At 47.8% G+C, this 23360-nt stretch overlaps 1 protein-coding gene across 2 annotated transcripts in view; it reads right to left on the reverse strand.

Annotated features, from left to right (window-relative positions):
* Positions 1-23360, reverse strand: part of acvr2ba (activin A receptor type 2Ba) — an 88641-nt gene that overhangs the window by 29504 nt on the left and 35777 nt on the right. For both annotated transcript variants that reach the window (XM_078429282.1, XM_078429291.1), the window contains exon 2: positions 53-260. In XM_078429282.1, coding sequence (XP_078285408.1) covers positions 53-260 — 208 coding nt within the window. The remainder of the gene's footprint in view (positions 1-52; positions 261-23360) is intronic.

A 23360-nucleotide genomic window follows, 5' to 3' on the forward strand; every position in this document is an offset into this window, starting at 1 on the left:
CGTCTTCCCCACCTCTCTCGGCCTCCGCTCCCCCGGGACACACATCTCCTACCTGTCGTAGCAGTTGTAATCATCCAGCCAGCAGCCCTTCTTGACCAGTTCAATGGAGCCGGAATTGTTCCTCCAGGAAGCGTAGCAGTGGTGCCTCTTGTCCTTCTCACCCTCACAGTGCTCCACCCCGCTCTTGTTGGTCTTTTCCAGCTCGTGGTTGGCATTGTAGTACTCGCACGTCCTGCTCTCCACTTCTCCCCGGCCCGGACCTGTGAGGAGGCAGGGAGGTCGGCAGGTCAGGGGGAGGGGGTCTGTACCGGCCCACAGCTGGACGCACCTCAGCATCATCTGGAAACGGCCCACTCACCGTCCCACCCGCCCCAATCCCTGGCACCGATGCACAGTCTAAAACACGCATCAAAGACAGACCCAAAGTGCCGGAGTAACTCAGCATGTCAGGCAGCATCTCTGGAGAACATGATAGGTAACATTTCAGGTCAGGACCCTGCTCAGAAGGATCCGAGCTGAAACGTCACCCATCTTCAGGTGGCACGGTGGCGCAGCAGTAGAGTTGCTGCCTTACAGCAAATGCAGCGCCGGAGACTCAGGTTCGATCCTGACTACGGGCGCCGTCTGTACGGAGTTTGTATGTTCTCCCCGTGACCTGCGTGGGTTTTCTCCGAGATCTTCGGTTTCCTCCCACACTCCAAAGACGTACAGGTATGTAGGTTAATTGACTGGATAAAATGTAAAAATTGTCCCTAGTGTGTGTAGGATAGTGTTAATGTGCGGGGATCGCTGGGCGGCGCGGGCTCGGTGGGCCGAAGGGCCTGTTTCCGCGCAGTATCTCTAAATCTAAATCTAAAATCCTTTTTCTCCAGAGATGCTGCCTGACCCGCTGAGTTACTCTGGCACTTTGGGTCTATCTTTGGCATAACCAACCATCTGCAGCTCTTGGTTTCTACATAAAACACACATCAGTTTGAAGGAGGGTCCCGACCCCAATCATCGCCTTTCCATGTTCTCCAGAGATGCTGCCTGACCCGGTGAGTTACTCCAGCACTCTGTGTCCTTTTGTTTCTACACGCGCTCATCAAGGATCACTCACATCCCTCTTCAGGCAGATGATGTTTAAAACAAAACTCTGACCAAGACCACAAGAAATTGCAGAGATGTGTGATGTAGCCCAGTCCATCGCACAAACCAGACTCCCCACCATTGACTCCATCCACACTTCTCGCTGCCTCGGGAAAGCAGCCAACATGATCAAAGACTTGTCCCTCCACAGTCATTCTTTCTTCGGGCTGACGGACGGGATAGCGTGCACAAAAACGCTTCCCGCTGTCCCTCGGTACACGTGACAATAATAATAAACTGATTTATTCACAAAATGCTGGAGTAACTCAGCAGGTCAGGCAGCATCTCAGGAGATGCTGCCTGACCTGCTGAGTTACTCCAGCATTTTGTGAATAAATCGATTTGTACCAGCATCTGCAGTTATTTTCTAATAATAAACTGAACTACACTATTGAACACTACAAACAACAACTAAACTCCAAACTACCAACTGTCTAGATTGTACCAGACATTTGGGGTTTTTGTTTTACACAAAATATTGGGGAGGGTTATATTTTATGGAACTTTCTGTTTGCTTATTTATTATGCCGAGTCCAGGCACCTCGCGTTTCATTTTTACACACTTGTTCATTTAAAAGTAAAACCTGATTCACACACTTGTATTTTTGGATTAAGGCGCTCAGATTTATACCTGGCAGCGTAATCGCGAGAACGTTTCATTTACGCATTTTTGAATTGCGTGCTGCTTTTTAAGAACGTAGCCCTGGGTAAAACACGCAGTGTTTACAGATCTGTGACGCTGCAGCAAGTGAGAATTACATTATTCCGTTTCAGTACAGATGACAATTAAACACTCTCGACTCTTCATGACAACTGTTTCCATATGTTCGATACCAGAGGCAGCGACGGAGGGAGACGAGACGTCTATTGTGCACACACACACTCTCGCTGGACTTTTCCTATCCATGTACTTGTCCCATCCTTCCATGAGCTTCTGAGACCAGTATAACTACAGTAGGCACCTCAAGATACAGGGAAACACACAAGCAATGCTGTCTCTGCAAAATCATCTAAACTCATCGGTCAGCTCAAACACAAAAATAAATAAACTCAATTTTGAGGAACTGTCCAATCAGTCAAAAATTGTCCTTCATGCTTGGTCTGTGGAAAGATGACTACAGCTCTCCTGCCATTTTCCAGCAACTGGACGTCCGGCACCCCCTTTAATCCGCACAAATTTACAAGAGTGCTCTTGAAATCCCCATCCGGAAGTCCCCCGGAAAATGTAGCGGCCAGGCCAGGCGAGGCGGCCGTTCTCCACCTCGTCGGGACTTCTGCAGCTGATAGGCGGGTGGAGTTTGCCCCGTGCGTCCGGGGCTCTGGAACTCCAGCCCGGCGGATCCATTGCCACGGCTAACTTCCGGGGCCGGGATATTGGCCTCTTTGCGGACTGCTCTGGTACAGTTGGACTCCTCTCGGAGGTTGTGGCAAACCGGATAATCTGGAAAGGCTCCGGAAACAAGGGTGCCGGAAAATCAGTGGTGGACGTGTACCAGCATTCTCATCCCTAACCACCATCCATGTAAGTATCCTGCTGGAAACACTCATTGAGGGAATCGATAAAGACCGAACCAGCTTCAGTCCGAAGAACAATTTTCCCCCACGTTGTCCTCATCCCAACGCCTCCTGACCTCCCCTCTCCCACCAGGCAAGAGGTACAGACGTGTGAAAACGCATACCTCCAGATACAGGGACAGGTTCTTCCCAGCTGTTATCAGGCAACTGAACCATTCCACCAACAACTAGTGAGCGGTTCTGACCTACAATCTCCCTCATTGGAGACCTTTGAACTATCTTTAAATTGGACTTCAATGTTATATGTTAATAATAATAATACATTACATTTGTATAGCGCTTTTCTAGACAAAGACGCTTTACATGGTAAATAAGACATAAAAATAAATAAATAAACGAACAGAAAAGGAAGAATAAGGTGGAGCGACGGTCAGTGGTTGAAGGCAGTGTTGAACAAGTGAGACTTCAGTGATGTTTTGAATGTGGTGAGTGAGGAGGAGTCTCTGACGGTTTGGGGTAGTGAGTTCCAGAGGGTGGGAGCAGCGATGGAGAAAGCCCTGTCCCCCCAGGATCTGAGTTTGGTCCGGATTGGGGGGGGGACAGGAGGTTAGCAGCAGCAGGGTGCGGGTGGGAGTGTGCCTGTGTAGGAGGTCAGTCAGGTAGGATGGGGCCAGGTTATGGAGGGCTTTGTAGGTCATGAGGAGGATTTTGTACTGGATTCTCTGGGGGATGGGGAGCAAGTGGAGCTTGTAAAGGACGGGGGTGATATGGTCATGGGTCGGGGAGTGGGTGAGTAGACGGGCAGCGGAGTTCTGGATGTATTGGAGTTTATTGATGATTTTTGAGGGTGAACCATAGAGGAGGCTGTTACAGTAGTCCAGACGGGAGGTGATGAAGGCGTGGATGAGGTTTTCTGCGAGATGTTGTGCTTAACAGTGTACCCATCATCCTTTGCCCAAGTACTGTGGATGGCTTGACTGTATTTATTTACAGACTTTTCTTTGACGAGTTTGCACGCAAACAAAAACTTCACAGTGTCACCGTACACGTGACAATAATAAACTATGACTGTTGTACCCTTTATCCTTTACCTGTACACTGTGGACAGGTTGACTGTATTCTTGTACGGTCGTTTCTTAGAGTGGATAGCGCGCAAACCGCACTGTATCTCTAATCTGAGCAAAAGCTTTTCATTGTACCTCGCTCGGTGCACGTGACAATAATAAACTAAATGTGTGACTTCAGGCCAGCCCATTCAGCTCACTCGCCACAAACGGCAACCAGCTGCAGCCTAGTAATCCTCTGCAGATCAAACTGAAGTGAAACGCCAGCTGCCTCTTCCACTGTCATGCGTGGAGGATGGTGGGACAGAGAGGGGAAAAGGGAGCAAATGTTTATTAATAGCAAACGGCGACACGTCACGAGCCGAACATCAAATAGTCCGTGGCTCACGGCGCAGCCTTGATCTGTTAGCGACTCGTTCCCATAATAAACTCTGCTCCTGCAAATACCCACCATGCTTTACTGCCTCCACCATGTGTAAAACGCAAACCCAGCTTTACGCCCCTTTAGAGATAGGGTGCAGACACAGGGCCTTTGGCCCAGCGAGTCCTTGCCGACCAGCGATCCCGTGCACTCACTAGCACTATCCTACACTTACAATGTACAGAAGCCAAACAAAGCTGTACGTCTTTACAGTGTGGGAGGAAACTGGAGCACTTTGGAAAAACCCACAGTCACAGGGAGAACGTACAAACTTTGTGCAGACAGCACCCATAGACAGGATGGAACCTGGGTCTCTGGTGCAATAAGGCAGCAACTCTACCGCTGCGCCACCCAAGCTCTCCGGTTTATTTCCAGTGGGTCGTAAAAGTGAAATGGAGAAGTCACATTCTACTCTCATGGGCGCATGATTGGACGACGGTGTCACGATACAAACCTAAAGGGCAGCACGGTGGCGCAGCGGTAGAGTTGCTGCCTTACAGCGAATGCAGCGCCGGAGACTCAGGTTCGATCCTGACTACGGGCGCTGTCTGTACGGAGTTTGTACGTTCTCCCCATGACCTGCGTGGGTTTTCTCCAAGATCTTCGGTTTCCTCCCTCACTCCAAAGACGTACAGGTTTGTAGGTTAATTGACTGGGTAAATGTAAAAATTGTCCCTAGTGGGTGTAGGGTAGTGTTAATGTACGGGGATCGCTGGGCGGCGCGGACTCGGAGGGCCAAAGGTCCTGTTTCCAGGCTGTATCTCTAAATCTTAAATCTTAAATCTAAATCTTAAGCACACCATGGTGCAGAGGTAGAGCTGCTGCCTTACTGTGCCAGAGACCTAGGCTTGGTCCTGACCACAGGTGCTGTGTGCACAGAGTTTGTAAGTTCTCCCTGTGACCGTGTAGACTTTCTCCCAGTGCTCCAATATCCTCCCACACTCCAAAGTCGTGCGGGTTGTGGGTTAATTGGCTTTGGATTTTAAAAAAATTGTACATTGTCCCTAGTGTTAGGATAGTGTTAGTGTACTGGGTGATCGCTGGGCCGAAGGCCTGTTTCCACACTGTAAAGTCTGGCCTGTCCCAACTCCAGTCCCACCCCTGACCAATCCCAACCCCAGGCCGACCTCGGGCAGTGGGAAGCTGGTCACGGCCAGTGGACTGGCACTTACACACATCCTGCCAGACCCAGCCATGGCCTTCCAGAATGCGAGACCCATGTCAAACATGGTCCCTGACCGTCCCAATCCCCGCGCGTCCCGCCAGTGCATAATCGGGCCTTTACTCACAACATTAGCGCACGCAGGTTCAGAAGGATTGGGAGGTGGGGGGGGTGCTCATTGAAACTTACCGAACAGTGAAAGGCCTGGATAGAGTGGATGTGGAGAGGATATTTCCACTAGTGGGAGAGTCTAGGCTTGTATACACTTGAATTTAGAAGGATGAAAGGGGATCGTATTGAAACATACAAGATTATTATGGGATTGGTCACGTTAGAGGCAGGAAACATGTTCCCAATGTTGGGGGAGTCCAGAACCTGGGACCACAGTTTAAGAATAAGGGGTAGGCCATTTAGAACGGAGATGAGGAAAAATGTTTTCAGTCAGAGTTGTAAATCTGTGAAATTCTCTGCCTCAGAAGGCAGTGGAGGCCAATTCTCTGGATGCTTTCAAGAGAGAGCCAGATAGAGCTCTTAAAGATAGGGGAGTCAGGGGGTATGGGGAGAAGGCAGGAACGGGGTACTGATTGAGAATGATCAGCCATGATCACATTGAATGGTAGTGCTGGCTCGAAGGGCCAAATGGCCTCCTCCTGCACCTATTGCCTATTGACCAGAGGCCACAGCCTCAGTATAAAAGGACGTATCTTTAGAAAGGAGGCGAGGAGGAATTTCTTTAGTCAGAGGGTGGTGAATCTGTGGAATTCATTGCCACAGAAGGCTGTGGAGGCCGTCAATGGATATTTCTATGGCAGAGATTGACAGATTCTTGATTAGTACAGGTGTCACGGGTTATGTGGAGAAGGGGGTTAGGAGGGAGAGGTAGAGCAGCCATGATTGAATGGCGAAGTAGACTTGATGGGTTGAATAGCCTAATTATGCTCCTGTAACCTATGAATTAATGGTGGACCAAACCAGGGCACTCATCAGTTCACGGCTCCAAAGCTGACCCATCCCCAAAGCTGACCCATCCCCAAAGCTGACCCATCCCCAAAGCTGACCCATCCCCAAAGCTGACCCAACCCCAAAGCTGACCCATCCCCAAAGCTGACCCATCCCCAAAGCTGACCCAACCCCAAAGCTGACCCAACCCCAAAGCTGACCCATCCCAAAGCCGATACCTCTGGTCAGGTAGCCAGCCTCAGGACTATTGTTGCCAATCAGTGTCAGAACCATTTACAGACAGGGTCCTCTCCTCTCCCCTGCTGTATGTACAAGCTATTTTCTACCACCACATCACTAAGTGCAGAACAGCACAAAGTTCACTCTCCCCGAGGTTGTTTATGTTTATTATTATCACCTGCACAGCGGTACAGCGATAAGCTTTGTTTTGTAAGATATTCAATCAAGTCAAACTCAAGTACAATAGGTAGAGCAAGGGGGAAAGACACAGAGTGCAGAATATAGTTCTCAGCATTGTAGCGCAACAGTTCCAGAGACAAAGTCCAATGTCCGCAATGGGGTAGAGGTGAATTGGACAGTACCCAAGCTTATGGAAGGGCCATTCAGAAGCCTGATAACAGAGGGGAAAAGCTGCTCCTGAGTCCAGTGGTGCACGTTTTCAAGCTTCTGCACCTTCTGCTGAACGGGAGCGGGAGGAGGAATGACCAAGGTGGGATAAGATGATGTGTTCCATACCAGGACATCCGAGATATTTAGAGAATAGGGGTTCTCCTCTTCCATCATAGATGAGGCCCTCACCCGTGTCTCCTCGATATCCCACAGCTCTCCCCCCCCCCCCCCCCCCAGTTACAACAGGGACAGAGTCCCCCTAGTCCTCACTTTCACCCCAACATAATCCTCCGACATTTTCGCCATCTTCAACGGGATCCCACCACAAATCACATCTTCCCATCTCCACCCCTTTCCGCAGAGACCGTTCCCTCCGCAACTCCCTGGTCAACTCATCCCTTCCCACCCAAACCAACCCCTCCCCAAGCACTTTCCCCTACAACCACACGAGATGCAACACCTGTCCCCATACCTCCTCCCTCGACTCTGTCCAGGGACCCCAACAGTCTTTCAGGTGATGAAGAGGTTCACTTGCACCTCCTCCAACCTCATCTACTCTCTCCGCTGTTCCAGGTGTGGACTCCTATATATCGGCGAGACCAAGCGCAGACTGAGCGATTGTCTCGCTGAACACCTTCGCTCAGTCGCCTCGGCCTACAAGATCTCCTATTTGCCAAACACTTTAACTCCCCCTCCCATACTGACAATTCTGTCCTGGGCCTCCTCCTTTGTCAGAGTGAGGCCAAATGCAAATTTGAATAACAGCACCTCATATTTCGCTTGGGCAGCTTTCAACTCAACCGCATGATTTTTGATTTCTCCAACTTCAAGGAACCTTGCATCTCCTCTCACCCCGTCCCTCCTCCACCCTAGTCATCGTACTAGTTTCACTGTTGTCCTGTTGAGTTTCACTGTCTTTTCAACACATCATCATCTAACCCACAGCCAACAATGGACCATTGTGGGCTCCACCTTTCTTTCATCATCGTTGCATTTTGCATATCTTCCATTCATTTGTTCTATATCTCTCTCTCTCTATATCACCGCCTATATCTCTCTCATTTCCCTTTCTCCTGACTCTCAATCTGAAGAAGGCGTCTCGACCCAAAATATCACCTAAACCTGTTCTCCGGAGGTGTTGCCTGACCCGCTGAGTTACTTCATCTTTTTGTGTCTATCTTCAGGGTGGGACTAGTCTTTGATTGTGTTAAAGATGGACACAAAGCGTTGAAGTAACTCAGCGGGTCAGGCAACATCCCGGGAGAAAAATGGGACAGGTGACGTTTTGGGTCATGTAGGTTGCTCTTCGGAGGCCGTGTGAAAACGCACACGTGTGCGTGAACCAGAAGCGGTATTTAATAGTGAAGGGACGTTGCACATGTTTACATGATTTATCCATTTAACTTCAATGGGTTTTGAGAGTCTTTGATCTGCGCAAAGGAAGGTGTTCTTGGCATTGTGCCAACATATTTTCTCACCTCAGCCTCTTGTATTGCCTCTTCCACTGTCTCTACTGAATCAGGAATGCACTCAATCACACTGCTCCTGAATATTTACATGTAAATCTTAGCAGGGATAAAGATTCTGGCCCCTACTCTCCCATGACCACTCCATACTTTAAACACTACCCACCACTCCAGCAAACCATTTCCCCAGTCTCAGATTTGATAGCAGTATTAATTCTGCTATATTTAAACTACCCTTCTCGCTGGTTTGAATCTTTAGACTATAGAGATGCAGTGAGGAAACAGGCCCTTTGGCCACCAAGTCCATGCCAACCAGCAATCACCCTGTACACTAGCAAAATCCTGCAAACCAGGGACAATTTACAGAAGCCAATTAACCCGCAAACCTGCACGTCTTTGGAGTCTGGAAGGAAACTGGAGCGCCCGGAGGAAACCCACGTGGTCACAGGGAGAAGGCAGTCTCTCTACAGACAGCACCCGTGGTCTCTGGCGCTGGGAGGTAGCAGCTCAACCACCGTGCCGCCCAAAATTGCCAGCAGGCCTTTGTAGAAATACCTCCCCGGACCAAAAGCAGAGGGAATTAGGACACAGCAGAAGTAGAATATACCTGGAAACAATTAAAGCTTACGTTAAAATTGAGTAAATTATCTGTTTTCCTTCCTATTGCGAATAATCCTTCTTTTAAACCGTCTGTCTTAGATAGAGGCTTTGCTCAATGGAAAAGTTATGGAATCAAAAGGTTGGGAGATCTTTACCATAAGGGAACTTTTCTTTCGTTTCAGGAGTTACAGCAGAAGTATGGATTACATGTTAATAATTATTTTAGATATTTACAACTTAGAGATTATGTAAAATCACACATGCAAAAATATAAGTTTAGAGGTCCAGAAACACTTGATGTATGCCTGAATCGACATTATAACTCAAATAAATTAATATCTTTTATTTACAATATTCTCCTTGACATTGACATTCCGTCATCAGAATCTTATAGACGAGCATGGGAGGACGAATTGAATCAATTTATAATGCAAGATATATGGGATGAAAGTTTACAACATATACATCAATGTTCATTGAATACTAGACATTCCTTAATACAATTTAAAATAATACATAGATTACATTATTCGAAGACGAAATTAAATAGGATTTTTCCTAGTATCTCTCCTATGTGTGATAAATGTCAATTTCAAGAAGCTAATTTATCTCATATTTTCGTAACTTGTATAAAAATGCAAAACTTCTGGTTGGAGATTTTTAAAATAGTTTCTAAAGTTATTAATAAAAAATTAGATATGGACCCAAAATTAATTATATTAGGATTATCAGAACATACTACAAATTTTACAGTAAGTCAGGTACATTTTCTTGATTACAGTCTAATAACTGCGAAAAAACTAATACTTAAATTTTGGAAAAAACCAATAACCCCCACAATTAAAATGTGGACTATGGAAATGACAGAGACCCTGCATTTGGAAAAAATAAGGTTTGCCTTAATCGACAAACCTGAGTTATTTTTAAAAATATGGTCTCCATTTATTGAATTTTTAGAAAAGTAAATGGGTTTGGCACAGGACTAAAATAAAAAAAAAATTTTTTAAATAAAAAGTTGAAACTTGAGTTGGGGGTTGGATGTACAGCTGTGGTTTTTGTCTCCCGGATCTACTCCCGTTAATTTTTATTGTTAGATCCTTTTTTCTTTTTTTTTTAACCCTCTTACTCTCTTTCCCCAAGTTTATAGTTTTATATTTTTATTTTTACTTTCTCTCTTTAAAAATTTAAAAATTGAAGCTATGTAAGAACGTTGTAACAAATGTGTTTTTTCTTATTTCGATTTGTACATATGCTTTTCAAAAATAAAAAAAGAAAAAAAAAAAAGAAGTAGAATATAAGCAGAAATACAGCCCGAAATAGTGAATCTATAATTCCAGCCCAGTATTGATCATGTGGCCCACAGGTCAAACATGAACCATCCCTCCCCCCTCCTCAATTCCTCCCCTAGTCCCCTGCACAAACCGCAAGCCTGTGGATTAACAAGAATAAATACAGAAGGGCAACAGTCTGGCAGGGAGGCAGTGACACAGGGAGAGCTGGCCACCCTCACTGCATGAACAGACACATTCAGTTCACAAACCTTTCAACCCGGCGGTCATTAGAATGCAAGCCCTGATCTCCAGCTTTTGCCAATGCAAATCAGAAAGAACGCCAGGCTCCAGTAGGCAACTATCGATCCAGCCTCTGCAATGCATTTGTGCAGGTTCCACTGGGAGGGGGGGGTTGGGCAGTTGGGGAAATGTCAAACGGACTGATGCCGACTATATCGTGATCACATTGAATGGTGGTGCTGGCTCGAAGGGCCGAATGGCCTACTCCTGCACCTATTGTCTGTTGTCATATTGTGGTTTACCGATTTATTCACAAAATGCTGGAGTAACTCAGCAGGTCAGGCAGCATCTCGGGAGAGAAGGAATGGGTGACGTTTCAGGTCGAGACCCGTCTTCAGTCTGAAGAAGGGTCTCGACCCGAAACGTCACCCATTCCTGCTCTCCCGAGATGCTGCCTGACCTGCTGAGTTACCCCAGCATTTTGTGAATAAATCGATTTGTACCAGCGTCTGCAGTTATTTTCTTATACTACTTGTGGTTTACCGCGTCATGCCCCGTGACTGCACTCACATTTGACGGCATTGGGCCGGAATAGCCCGTTTCCACGCTGTATCTCCAAACTAAACTAAAGAAGCAGCTGTATCTCTAAATCTAAAAAAGAAAATCTAAATCTGACATTTCAGGTCGATGCCTCTTTGCTGAACAAATCTACTGGAATAGGCAGTAAATTGAGGCTTGGTCAGACCGCATTTGGAATGGCAGTTGTGGGCCCCATATCCGAGGAAGGACGTGGTGGCTCTGGAGAGAGTCCAGGCGAGGTTTACCAGAATGATCCCAGAAATGATTGAGTTAACATATGATGAGTGTTTGACAGCACTGGGCCTGTACTCGCTGGAGTTTAGAGGGATGAGGGGGTGGAGGATCTCATTGAAACTTACAGAATACTGAAATGCTTGGATAGTGTGGATGTGAGGAGGATGTTTCCAGTGGTGGGAGAATCTAGGACCAGAGAGCACAGCCTCAGGGGAAAAAAAGGACGTACCTTTAGAATGGAGATGAGGAATTTCCTTAGCCAGAGGGTGGTGAATCTGTGGATTTCATTCCCACAGCAGGCTGTGGAGGCCAAGTCAATGGATATTTTCATGGCAGAGATTGACAGTTTCTTGATTAGTAAGGGTGTCAGAGGTTATGGGAAGAAGGCAGGAGAATGGGGTCAAGAGGGAAAGATTGATCAGCCATGATTGAATGGCGGAGTAGACCTGATGGGCCGAATGGCCTAATTCTGTTCCTATAACTTATGAACAGTCACAGCCATGCCAACCCCTGCCTTCCAGTCCCTTTGTTTCCCTGTGTTGAATGAAAACAGGAGCATGAGTGGACCAATTATCCCATCATTAGAGGTTTAGGTTTATTATTGTCACTTCTACCGAGGTACAGTGAACCTTTGTTTTGCAAGCTATCCAAACAGACGAGATATTATACGCAAAATACAATCAAGTCAAACTAGAGTACAATAAGTAGTGCAGATGCAGAGAGCAGAATATAGTTCTCAGCTTTGTAGTGCACCAGTTCCATAGACAAAGTACAATGTCCGCAATGGGGTTGAGGTGAATCGGACAGATCCCTTGCTTATGGAAGGTCCTGTTAACAGCGGAGAAGAGTCCGTCTGTTCCCGAGTCTGGTGGTAGACACAAGCCAATTATCAATGACGGCATGGTGGCGCCTTACAGCGAATGCAGTGCCGGAGACTCAGATTCGATCCTGACTACGGGCACCATCTGTACGGAGTTTGTACGTTCTCCCCGTGACCTGCGTGGGTTTTCTCCGAGATCTTCGGTTTCCTCCCACACTCCAAAGACGTACAAGTATGTAGGTTAATTGACTGGGCAAATGTAAAAACTGTCCCTTGTGGGTGTAGAATAGTGTTAGTGTGCGGGGATCGCTGGGCGGCACGGACCCGCTGGGCCGAAGGGCCTGTTTCTGTGCTGTATCTCTAAATCTAAATCTAAAAGAGCTGCAGATGCTGGAATACAAAAAAAAGCCTCAAAGCGTGTAGGATACTGATGGTGTAGGGGTCAAAGCTGGGCAACACAAACACGGTGGGCTGGGGGGCCAGTTTCCACGCTGTATCTTTAAACCAAACTTAAGCTTGGATAGAGTGGATGTGGAGAGTCTAGAACTAGAGGTCATAACCTCAGAATTAAAGGACATTCTTTTAGGAAGGAGATGATGAGAAATTTCTGTAGTAAGAGGGTGGTGAATCTGTAGAATCTTTGCCACAGAGGTTGTAGAGGCCGTCAGTGGATATTTTTAGGGCAGAGATAGCTATATTCTTCATTAGTACAGGTCTCGGAGGTTGTGGGAAGGCAGGAGAATGGGGTGAGGAGGTAGAGATAGATCAGCCATGATTGAATGGCGGCATAGACTTGATGGGCTGAATGGCCTAATTCTACTCGCATTCTTTATGACCGTATGATCTTATGCTATTGAACTCAGATCTGTGCTGCAAGTACAAATTTCATTGTTCAGCTTTGGGACATTTGACAATAAAACACTCTTAACGTTTGACTACGCAGATGTCTGATCTCCGGTAAAGAGGCCGAGCTGAAGATTTCTGACTGAGAAAGCAAACCTCAACATTACCAACTATTCCTAGTGTATTGAACAAAAACGGCCAGTTTGAAGAGACTCACACCGACCGGGCCTGCCTGGTGTGGGAAGCATTAGCTGAACAAAGAGAAGATTAGCATCTGTAAAGGTGAAAATGGGCTTTGTCCTACTACTCAAGGGCTCATTGTGCAACGTGAGGGTATGTGTAAGGGTATGCCTCTCTCTCGGTGGGGTCGGAGAAAATCACCTCTGTCAGAATCGCAGCACAGTGGCTGGGAGGGGAGGGCTGGTTTAATTGAGTTTCGAAGATGGACGCGCACGTCTTTGGGATGTGGGTGGAATCCCGAGCACCCGGGGAAAACCCACACGGTCACACGGAGAACGTGCAAACCCCCCTTATACATCGGACGAGGTCAGGATCGAACCCAGGTCTCCAGCCCTGCGAGGTAGCGGCTCTACCAGCTGAGCCACTCTACCAACTGAAGGTATCACAAAATGCTGGAGTAACTCAGCAGGTCAGGCAGCATCTAGGAGAGAAGGAATGGATGACGTTTCGGGTCGAGACCCTTCCTCAGACTCAAGAGAACTGTTCCCTTCAGCTCCCTGTTGAACTTTGCCATTGAATTTGCTTCCAGGCCACAACCACTGGATACTGGAGAATGTTCCTCCTCCACTTTTGGGCTCTTCGACCAATCCCATCCAAGGTGGACAATTCTCTCCATCCACCCAACCTAGTGATTTTAAATCCTTCCGTCAGATCTTCTCACGACCAAGGAGAACATTTCAATCTGTCCAAACGACTGAACCCACCCATCCCAGGATTGAGGAGTGACACCCTTTCTCTGTCCTCCATTTTAAAGTGGGCACACCATTCCCATTTTAAAGTAGGCACGCCATTTGCCCCATTTTAAAGTAGGCACACCATTTGCCCCATTTTAAAGGAGGCACCTTTTACCCCATTTCTATTTTAAAGTGGGCACACCATTTGCCCCCACCCAGTTTGAGGTGACCGCACCCCTTGCCCCATTACCATTTCACAGTGGGCACATTGTTTGCCCCCATTTCCACTTTAACGTGGGCACACCCTTTTTCCCCCCCTCAGACTTTCATTTCAAGGAGGGCACCCTCTGGCTGGTCCTCCATTTTCATTTCCATTCCATTCCATTCCCCCCCCGCCCCGCCACCTTCATTTTAAGGTGAGCACCCCTTTTCCCCGCCCATTGAAGGAGAAGGACCCTTTTTCCCCACCACCACCACGTTAAGGATGGCACCCTTCCTGACCGACAACCTGAAACTTTAGTTCCATTCCTCCACAGAGGCCGCCAGTAGTCTCTGCCAAGTGTCTCTGCGGTATTCTGTTTGTGTTTCAGATTTCCAGCAATTGAAACAAAAAAGTCTCTGCTCAGAATCTGTGTGGAATTATTCCAGGACTACAGCCACTGCAGTACATTTCCCCTCATCTGGAGATGATGACCAGGTGGCTTGGCAAGGACATCGGGTAGTTGGCTCGGTAAAAAAATTAATTGTCCCTTGTGTATAGGACAGTGTTAGTGTGCAGGGATCACTGGTCAGTGCAGGCTCGGTGGGCCGAAGGGCCAGTTTCCATGCTGTAACTCTAAACTAAACACACATAAATAAACGCCTATACACGTGCACACATACAAATGGGATTATAATCAGTTTCTGGCGTACACTTAGTACATAACACTTGGAAAGAAATCTTGTGGTGCAAATCTCAAAGCCTCAAGACCAAACTCTTTAGTAACCCTTACCTAACCCTTTAACTTTACCCCTTAACTTTGAGCAGCTAAAAAGTTGTAAGACAAACATATACAGACAGACTTGAGTCCTGGACACAAAAGTGACACAGCCCACTTTAATGTAAGGAAGGACACAAAGGCTGGGTTTACTCAGCGGGTCAGGCAGCATTTTTGTAGAACATCGATGGATGACGTTTCGGGTCGGGACCTACTCTTGAAACTTCACCTATCCATGTTCTCCAAAGATGCTGCCTGACCCCACTGAGTTACTCCAGTACTTTTGTCCTTATTTGTCACAAAAAAAACCCCAAAAAACAAGCATCTGCAGTTCCTTTTTTCTACCCATTTAATGTAAAATGGAGATAATATACAACCTCTTCAGGTGCCTGACTACTGATAATTCAGTGTAAAATACCCTGTCTGTCTCACGTGCAAACACATACACTTTAAACTCCCTGAACACAGTCAATCACAAAGCAATTATTGCAGCCGTCTGTCAATTTCCTTTAACATTAAATGTAACATTTCTAAGTTACATTCAGTATATATTTCTCCTCTGTGAGAACGCGAGCCCTGCTTAAAAAATGAACGCGACGCCAACATAAGATTTATTTGTTTAAGGAGGAACGGCAGATGCTGGTTTACACCAAAGATAGACACAAAATGCTGAAGTAACTCAATGGGTCAGGCAGCATCTCTGGACATTTCAGGTCAGGACCTTTCTTCAGAGAATCAGGGGAGAGTGAAACTGGAGGTAATTTAGTATACCCGTAATCTGTGCCTCTTGCCATGGTATCTCTTTAGTTTTAGTTTAGGTTATTGTCACGTGCACAGAGGTACAGTGAAAAGCTTTGGTTGCGTGCTAACAAGTCTGCGGAAAGACAAAACATGATCACCATCGTGACATCCACAGTAAAGGGAATAACGTTTAGTGCATGATAAAGCCAGTAAAGTCTGATCAAAGATAGTCCAAGGGTCTCTAATGAGGTAGATAGTAGTTCAGTACCGCTCTCTAGTTGGTGATAGGATGGTTCAGTTGTCTGATAACAGCTGGGAAGAAACTGTCCCTGAATCTGGAGGTGTGTGTTTTCACACTTCTGTACCGATGGGAAAGGGAAGTGGCCAGGGTGCGACTGGTAATTTGCAGTGTTCCTGCTGTTATTAGCAGAGATACCCAGCCCTGGGGGGAGGGGGGGGGGGTTGAGAAGAACACGAGAACTAGGCCTGATCCCATCTCAGTGCTAGTCTGAACCCAGACTGTTACACTGCACTGTCCCTCGTTCTCCTTCTCTTCCTTCCGCCATCCCTCCCAGAGCAACATCCTCCACCCCCTCCCATCCCTCAACATAGCCCGACCTCAACTGGGAGCCCCTGTAGTTTGACATTTGAGCTTTGACCTGTGTTAATCCATCCCAGCTGCCGTGAGTTACCGCGGCTAGCCGACAAAACAAAAAGAAAAAGGGTAAATTCCTTTCACCGCTCTGGTTGGACACCTCCCCCAACCCCCCCCCCCCCCCCTCCCCCCAGGGTCAGGTCAATACAGCGAGGCAAGACAGCTGACACAGACCCCCACCTCCCACAGCAGCACGCTCTCCCAGGGCACAGCCCCCACTTTCATCCTGCGTCACCCGCTTCACTTTCCAAAGCAGTTAATCGCCAATTATCCGCTTTTCAGAACCCGGGTATTCTTCCCCCTTCCCCCTCGGTAAATTTTAAACCTGCAATGCAAGTAGCGGAGAAGGTGGGAAGACAAGAGACTTTAGCGACAGAGCACAGAACAGGCCCTTCGGCCCACCAACCGCCCCAAACATTAGGTCTATCCCACGCACCAGGGAAAATTTGCAATTTTACTGAAGTCGATTAACCTGCAAACCGGAGCATCCGGAGGAAACCCGCGCGGTAACAGGGAGAACGTAAAACTCCGCACGGACAGCACCCATAGCCAGGATTTAACCCGAGTCTCCGGCGCTGCAAGGCAGCAACTCTACCACTGCGCAACCTTGCCCCCCCCCCTTCAGGGGGTCAATGAAAGGGTGGATGTTTCGGTCCAGAGGAGGGGAAATCAAGAACCTGATGGCCAATGTTTAAGGTGAGAGGGACAACATTTACTAGGAACCAGAGGGGCAACTATATCCCCCCCTCATTCCCCATTTACTGGAGAGCTGTAGACGCTGATTTACAAACAAAGACACAACATGCTGGAGTAACTCAGCTGGCCAGGACAGCGTCTCTGGAGATCATGAATCGGTGACATTTCGGATCGAGACCCTTCTTCATACAAAAATAAAGGCACATAGTTCGGGAGTAACAGCAGGCCAGGCAGCATCACGATAAGTCTGACGGGTCCCGGCCCAAAATATCCATGTTGTCCAGAGATGCTGCCTGACCCGCTGAGTTACTCCAGCACTTTGAGCCTTTACATTGCATCAGTCTGAAGAAGGGTCGCGACCCAAAACGTTGCCTGCCCATTTCTCTCCACAGATGCTGACCCTCCCTCCCCAGTTAGAAAGCATGGTGCTTCCATTTGCTATTTTGATCCTTATTCCTGTACCGTGCCCAAGAAAGTCCAACCCACAACTCTAAGCACACAGCACCAACCGTCCTGCAGATGACCTCCCCTGGCTCGTTCTCCCACCCCAGGCCCCCACCACCCACCACCACCCAAACGCTCAGCATCTTGCTGGCACTCCCTGCCGTCACTCTCTATCCAATTTACACTCCGACTCACAGATCATGAAGTGCTTCAGGATATCAATGTTGCTTAAAAGTTGCAAGTACTTTTTATCTGAATACAAGGCTTAACAGCAGTCACCACTGGCCAAAAATGCAAAGTCCACCAAAGGAGAAAAATCAATTTTTAGGCAGGAAAACAATACGGTTTCAAGCATACGGTCTTTACTTTTTCAGTCTGAAGAAGGGTATCGACCCAATATGCGCTCTGTCCATTTCGTGCCACAGTGGTGCAGCAGATAGAGCTGCTGCCTTTCAGCCCCAGATTACAGGAGTCAGAGATTATGGGGAGAAGGCAGGAGAATGTGGTCAGGAGGGAGAGATGGATCAACCACGATTGAATGGCGGAGTAAACCCATTGAGTTCATCCACTTTATGTTTTCCACACAATTCCTGCATCTGCAGTTTCTTGTCTCTCGATTACATTTTTATTTGGTTTGGTGCCATTGAGCTGCACTCAATGTGAATCGAAATATCTCTTTTGCTGCACCAGAAGTGGCCATTCAGCCCACTGGGTGAGTGCTACTCGCACAGCAACCACACCCTCCCACTTATTGTCCTGTTGCCCACACTCGCCCGCACATTTCGGACAGCACGTTGGTGGCGTTGCTGCCCTACAGCGCCGGATGAGAGGCAGGGCAGCATTCCTAGCACAGACATTGTGGGCCGAAGTGCCCGTTCCTGCACTGTTCTCACTGTTCTAGTTTCTACGTTTCCTTGGTCGGTCAATACCTTTGCCTTGAATTCCAAGAATTACAATCTTAGTTAGCTTAGTCTCTTCCTGTGAAGGACTTTAATCAGTGTAATCAAGTATAACAAGGCCTTAGAGGTGCCACAAAAAAAAAAATCAACCCCCAGCCCCACCCACCCCCCCTCCTCCGTCTATCTCTTCCCCACCAATTTTTCAACAGAAAATCCCAAAGGTCGGAAGTTTTTTTTTACTCCTTAGGGGAGTCACCTTAATGATAGGCAAGACTTTCCAGCATGAATTTGAAGATTTGGAAAACTAAAGAGGTCGCCTCCTCACGGCAGTGAACTGGTTGAACAAAGGCAATGGCTGAACAATGGGGAGCAGGGGGAGAGACAGATGGCAAGTGGTGCCTCAGCCCCAGAACCATCACTCAAGGGCCACAGTCGTACAGGGAGAGGTTGCCTCCTATTGTCCCAACAGCCCGAGAATGCCCATTAATCAGCCCCGCTCCGAAAAGCTGCGTCTTTACCAGCCAGCCTCTGTGACAAAGAAACAGAGAGAGAAATAGAGGCACGATGAGAGAGAAATGGAGAGAAAAAGAGAAAAATAAAAAGAGAAAGAGGAAAAGAGAGAGCGAGAAAGAGAGAAAGGGGGAGAGGGAGAAAGGGGGAGAGAAAGAGAGAGAAAGGGGAGAGAGAGAGAGAGAAAGGGGAGAGAGAGAGAGAGAGAGCAGGGGAGAGAGAAAGGGGAGGGAGAGAGAAAGGGGGGGAGAGAGAGAAAGGGGGAAGAGGGGGAGAGGAAAGAGGGAAGAGGGAAGGTATGTAGGTTAATTGGCTGGGTAAATGTAAAAATTGTCCCTAGTGGGTGTAGGATAGTGTTAGTGTACGGGGATCGCTGGGCGGCACGGACTTGGTGGGCCGAAAAGGCCTGTTTCCGGCTGTATATATATGATGATATGATATGATAAGAGGGACGAGGGAAGAGGGAAGAGGGAGAGGGGAGGGAGGGAGACTCTAACTCAGGGCAGGTTGAATGAAAGGGCGTTGGAAAGATACGATGCCTCTCCAACAGCAAGGTACTCATGGCTAAACCACCAGGGGCTGGAGTTGATGAGGCCAGTTCTTTTTTGAGGGAACGTGAATTGAGAAAGTCGGGTGACAAAGGTGTTTGCAGCAGTCCGAGAGATCGCTGTGCTGCCATCCATTGAAGAGCAGCTCGTTGTGTCGAGTCGTCGCCATCATTTCTTTGCTGGAATCTCTATCATTCCAAAGGCAGGCTAAACTCACGCTGACCACAAGGTGGTTCTTGGCACATCTGGTGCACAAGAAAGTTGCAGGAAGCTCACAACTTCATGCCTTCCTTCCCATTCATCTTTGCTTTCTACTCTGATCCCTCCAATTTGTGGATGTATCCTAGTCCATCACACAAAGCAGACTCCCTCAACACCCAATCCATCTACACTTCACGCTGCCTCAGGAAAGCAGCTAATGGAAGAACACAGAACAATGTTCCGTCTGGGACGCAAGACAATAAAACACTCTTGACTACAGCACAGGAACAGGTCTTTTGGGCCTGCTGTATCTTGAATATTAAAACTCCGAAGAACTCAATGATGTAAACAGGGGATCTTTAGAAATGGGGTACACCTGTTATAAATCCAGTCCACCCAGGTCACATCCCAGAAAGCAGGCGTTGGGATCTTCTTATAGCCCAGACCATCTTATAGCCCAAAACCAACCTCCCATTGATTCTACACTTCACGCTGCCCCAGTAAGGCCACCAGCATAATTAAGGACCAGTCTCACCCCAGTCACCTCCTCTTCTCCTCTCTCCCATCAGGCAAGCAATACAGAAGCGTGAAAACGTACATCTCTAGATTCAGGGACATTTTCTTCCCAACTGTTATCAGGCAACTGAACCAACCATGAACTTAACACATGGTGAGCGTTTGACGGCACTGGGCCTGTACTTGCTGGAGTTTAGAAGAACGAGGGGGGGACCTCATTGAAACGTACAGAATAGTGAAAGGCTTGGATACAGTGGATGTGGAGAGGATGTTTCCACTAGTTGGACAGTCTAGGACTAGAGGTCATAGCCTCAGAATTAAAGGACGTTCTTTTAGGAAGGAGATAAGGAGGAATATTTTTTGTCAGAGGGTGGTGAATCTGTGGAATTCTTTGCCACAGAAGGCTGTGGAGGCCATCAGTGGATATATTTAAGGCAGAGATAGATAGATTCTTGATTATTACAGGTGTCAGAGGTTATGGGGAGAAGGCAGGAGAATGGGGTTAGGAGGGAGAGATAGATCAGCCATGATTGAGTGGCGGAGTAGACTTGATGGGCCGAATGGCCTAATTCTGCTCCCATCACCTATGGTCCTATCACCAACTAGAAAGCAGTCCTGGCCTCCCATCTACCGCATCGGAGACCTTCGAACAATCTTTAATCGGACTTAAAACGTATATCTTGCACTAAATCTTGTACCTTTATCTGTGCCCTGTGGACGGGTTGAATGTATCCATGTATAACCTTTTATCTGACTGGATAGCATGCAAACAAAAGCTTTTCACTGTACCTTGGTGCACGTGACGATAACAGACTGGACGGGAGAGTGGAAAAGTACAGGGGTTTGTGGACTTCAGTGGGCAAAGGGTTAAAAAGCAGACAGGCGGGCTGACAAACAGCTCACTTTCAGTCGCCTTCATCCATGTTATTTAAGCAAAGTGGACACCCCTCTCCTCCCAACCCCCTCTGTGGCTCCAGATTCCTTTCAACAGACCATTCTCCAGTGACTGTGGGGCGAAACATTGAAGACTGGAAGCAAAGGGGGGGGGGGGGAGAGGGGAGCGAGGAGAGGGGGAAGGGTCTGTGAGAGAAAGGGATGGCAGCAAATGCAAATCGCAGCCATTAGCATGAGGACTAAGACTGGGGCGGGGGGGGGGGGGGGGGGGGGGGGAGGGAGACACCATTTGCACAGATGTCCAAGACAAACACAAACGGCAAGGCAACTCGCATAGCTAACCTTCTAAAGCCGTCTCAAGGGGCGACCAAGTTAATTGAGGCCCGACTATAATCCAGCGGCCCTCAGTCTCCTCGGACAGATTAACATACACACAAGAATTTAAAGGCAAGACTACTGTTAACACAAAGCCTCGTCTGCTCGGACTCTTTTAACCATTTAATCCCCCCCCCATCAAAGATTTTTGATTTTATACACCTCTTATAAGATCACCCCTCAGCCTCCTTGGAACACAGGAGGCTGGGAGCAGTCATCTTATAGAGGTGTACACAATAATGAGGGAGATCATTTTTTTTTAAAAACACACACTGGGTCAGGCAGCGTCTTTAAAGACAAATTACAGAAACAGGCCCTTCGGCCCACAGAGTCCATGTCGACCAGCGATCACCCCGTACACTAGCACTATGCTACACGGTAGGGACAATTTATAATTTATTTTAACCAAAGCCGATCGGCCAACAAGCCTGTACGTCTTTGGAGTGCGAGAGGAAACCGGAGCAGCCGGAGAAAACCCACGCAGTCAAGTACAAACTCCGTGCAGACAGCACCAGTAGTCAGGATTGAACACTGGTCTCTCTCTGGCAGGCATGGCCGAAACTCTATTGCTGTACCACTGTGTCGGCCAACGTTTTGGGTCTTTTTTGTTGATGTAAACCAGCATCTGCTTCTATGCATGGGGAGTAGATAGGGTGAGGCCACATTTGCAACACTGCGTCCACTTTAGTTCATCCTGCTGTAGGAAGGATGCCGTTAAGCTGGAGAGAGCGCAGATAAATCTACGAGTGCCCTTTAAACTGATTTCATCTGCAGGATTTAGTCGTGTCCACAGGAAGCACTGTCTCAAGAAGGCAGCTAATATCAAAGACCCACACAACCCTGGTCACACTCTCATCGTACTGCTTCCATCGGGAACGTTTAGAGATACAGCGTGGAAACAGGCCCAAACAAGGTTTCCAGAAGCCGATTAACCTACGAACTTGTACATCTTTGGAGCACCCGGAGAAAATACACGTGATCGCGGAAGGAACGTGCAAAAACTCCTCACAAATGACAGCCATAGTCAGGATTAAAGCGGGGGTCCCTGGTGCTGTGTGGCAGCAACTCTACCATTGCACCACTGTGCCACCCCACAACACAGGTGGTACAGGAGCCTTAGAACCATGACTTCCAAGTTCAGGAACAGCCTCTTCCCACCAATCCTTTGGCAGGACTCGAGGGCCTGAGCTATAGGGCGAGGTTGGGCAGGCAGGAAATTATTCCCTGGACCACAGGAGGATGAGAGATGATCTTCTGGAGGTGTACATGATCATGAGGGAAATAGACAGGGTGGATGCACAGAGTCTTTTACCCAGAGTTATGGGGGAAATCGAGAACCAGAGGACATCGGTTTAAGGTGAAAGATTTAATAGGAACCTGAGGGGTAACCTTTTCCTCACAGAGTGGCAACATTTTCTCACAGAGGGTAGTGGGTGTATGAAACGAGCTGCCAGAGGAGGTAGTTGAGTCAGGTACTATAGCAACCTTTAAAAGACATTTGGACAGGTACATAGCGGTAGAGTTGCTGCTTTACAGCGAATGCCGCGCCGGAGACTCAGGTTCGATCCTGACTACGGGTGCTGCACTGTAAGGAGTTTGTACGTTCTCCCCGTGACCCGCGTGGGTTTTCTCCGAGATCTTCGGTTTCCTCCCACACTCCAAAGACGTACAGGTATGTAGGTTAATTGGCTGGGTAAATGTAAAAATTGTCCCTAGTGGGTGTAGGATAGTGTTAATGTACAGGGGTCGCTGGGCGGCACGGACTTGGTGGGCCGAAAAGGCCTGTTTCCGGCTGTATATATATGATATGATATGATAGATAGGAAAAGTTTAGAGGAATCACTGACAAATACAGGCAGGTGGGACTAGTGTGGATGGGGCATCTTGGTCAGCAGGGGCAAGTTCTGTTTCTATGACTAGTGTGGATGGGGCATCTTGGTCAGCAGGGGCAAGTTCTGTTTCTATGACTCTAACCACCCTGAACCACCGTGACCAATCCTCACAATGTACGGGGATCGCTGGGCGGCACGGACTTGGAGGGCCGAAAAGGCCTGTTTCCGGCTGTATATATATGATGA

This window comes from Rhinoraja longicauda, chromosome 2 (genome assembly GCF_053455715.1).
Source record: "Rhinoraja longicauda isolate Sanriku21f chromosome 2, sRhiLon1.1, whole genome shotgun sequence".
Classification (NCBI taxonomy): Eukaryota; Metazoa; Chordata; class Chondrichthyes; order Rajiformes; family Arhynchobatidae; genus Rhinoraja; species Rhinoraja longicauda.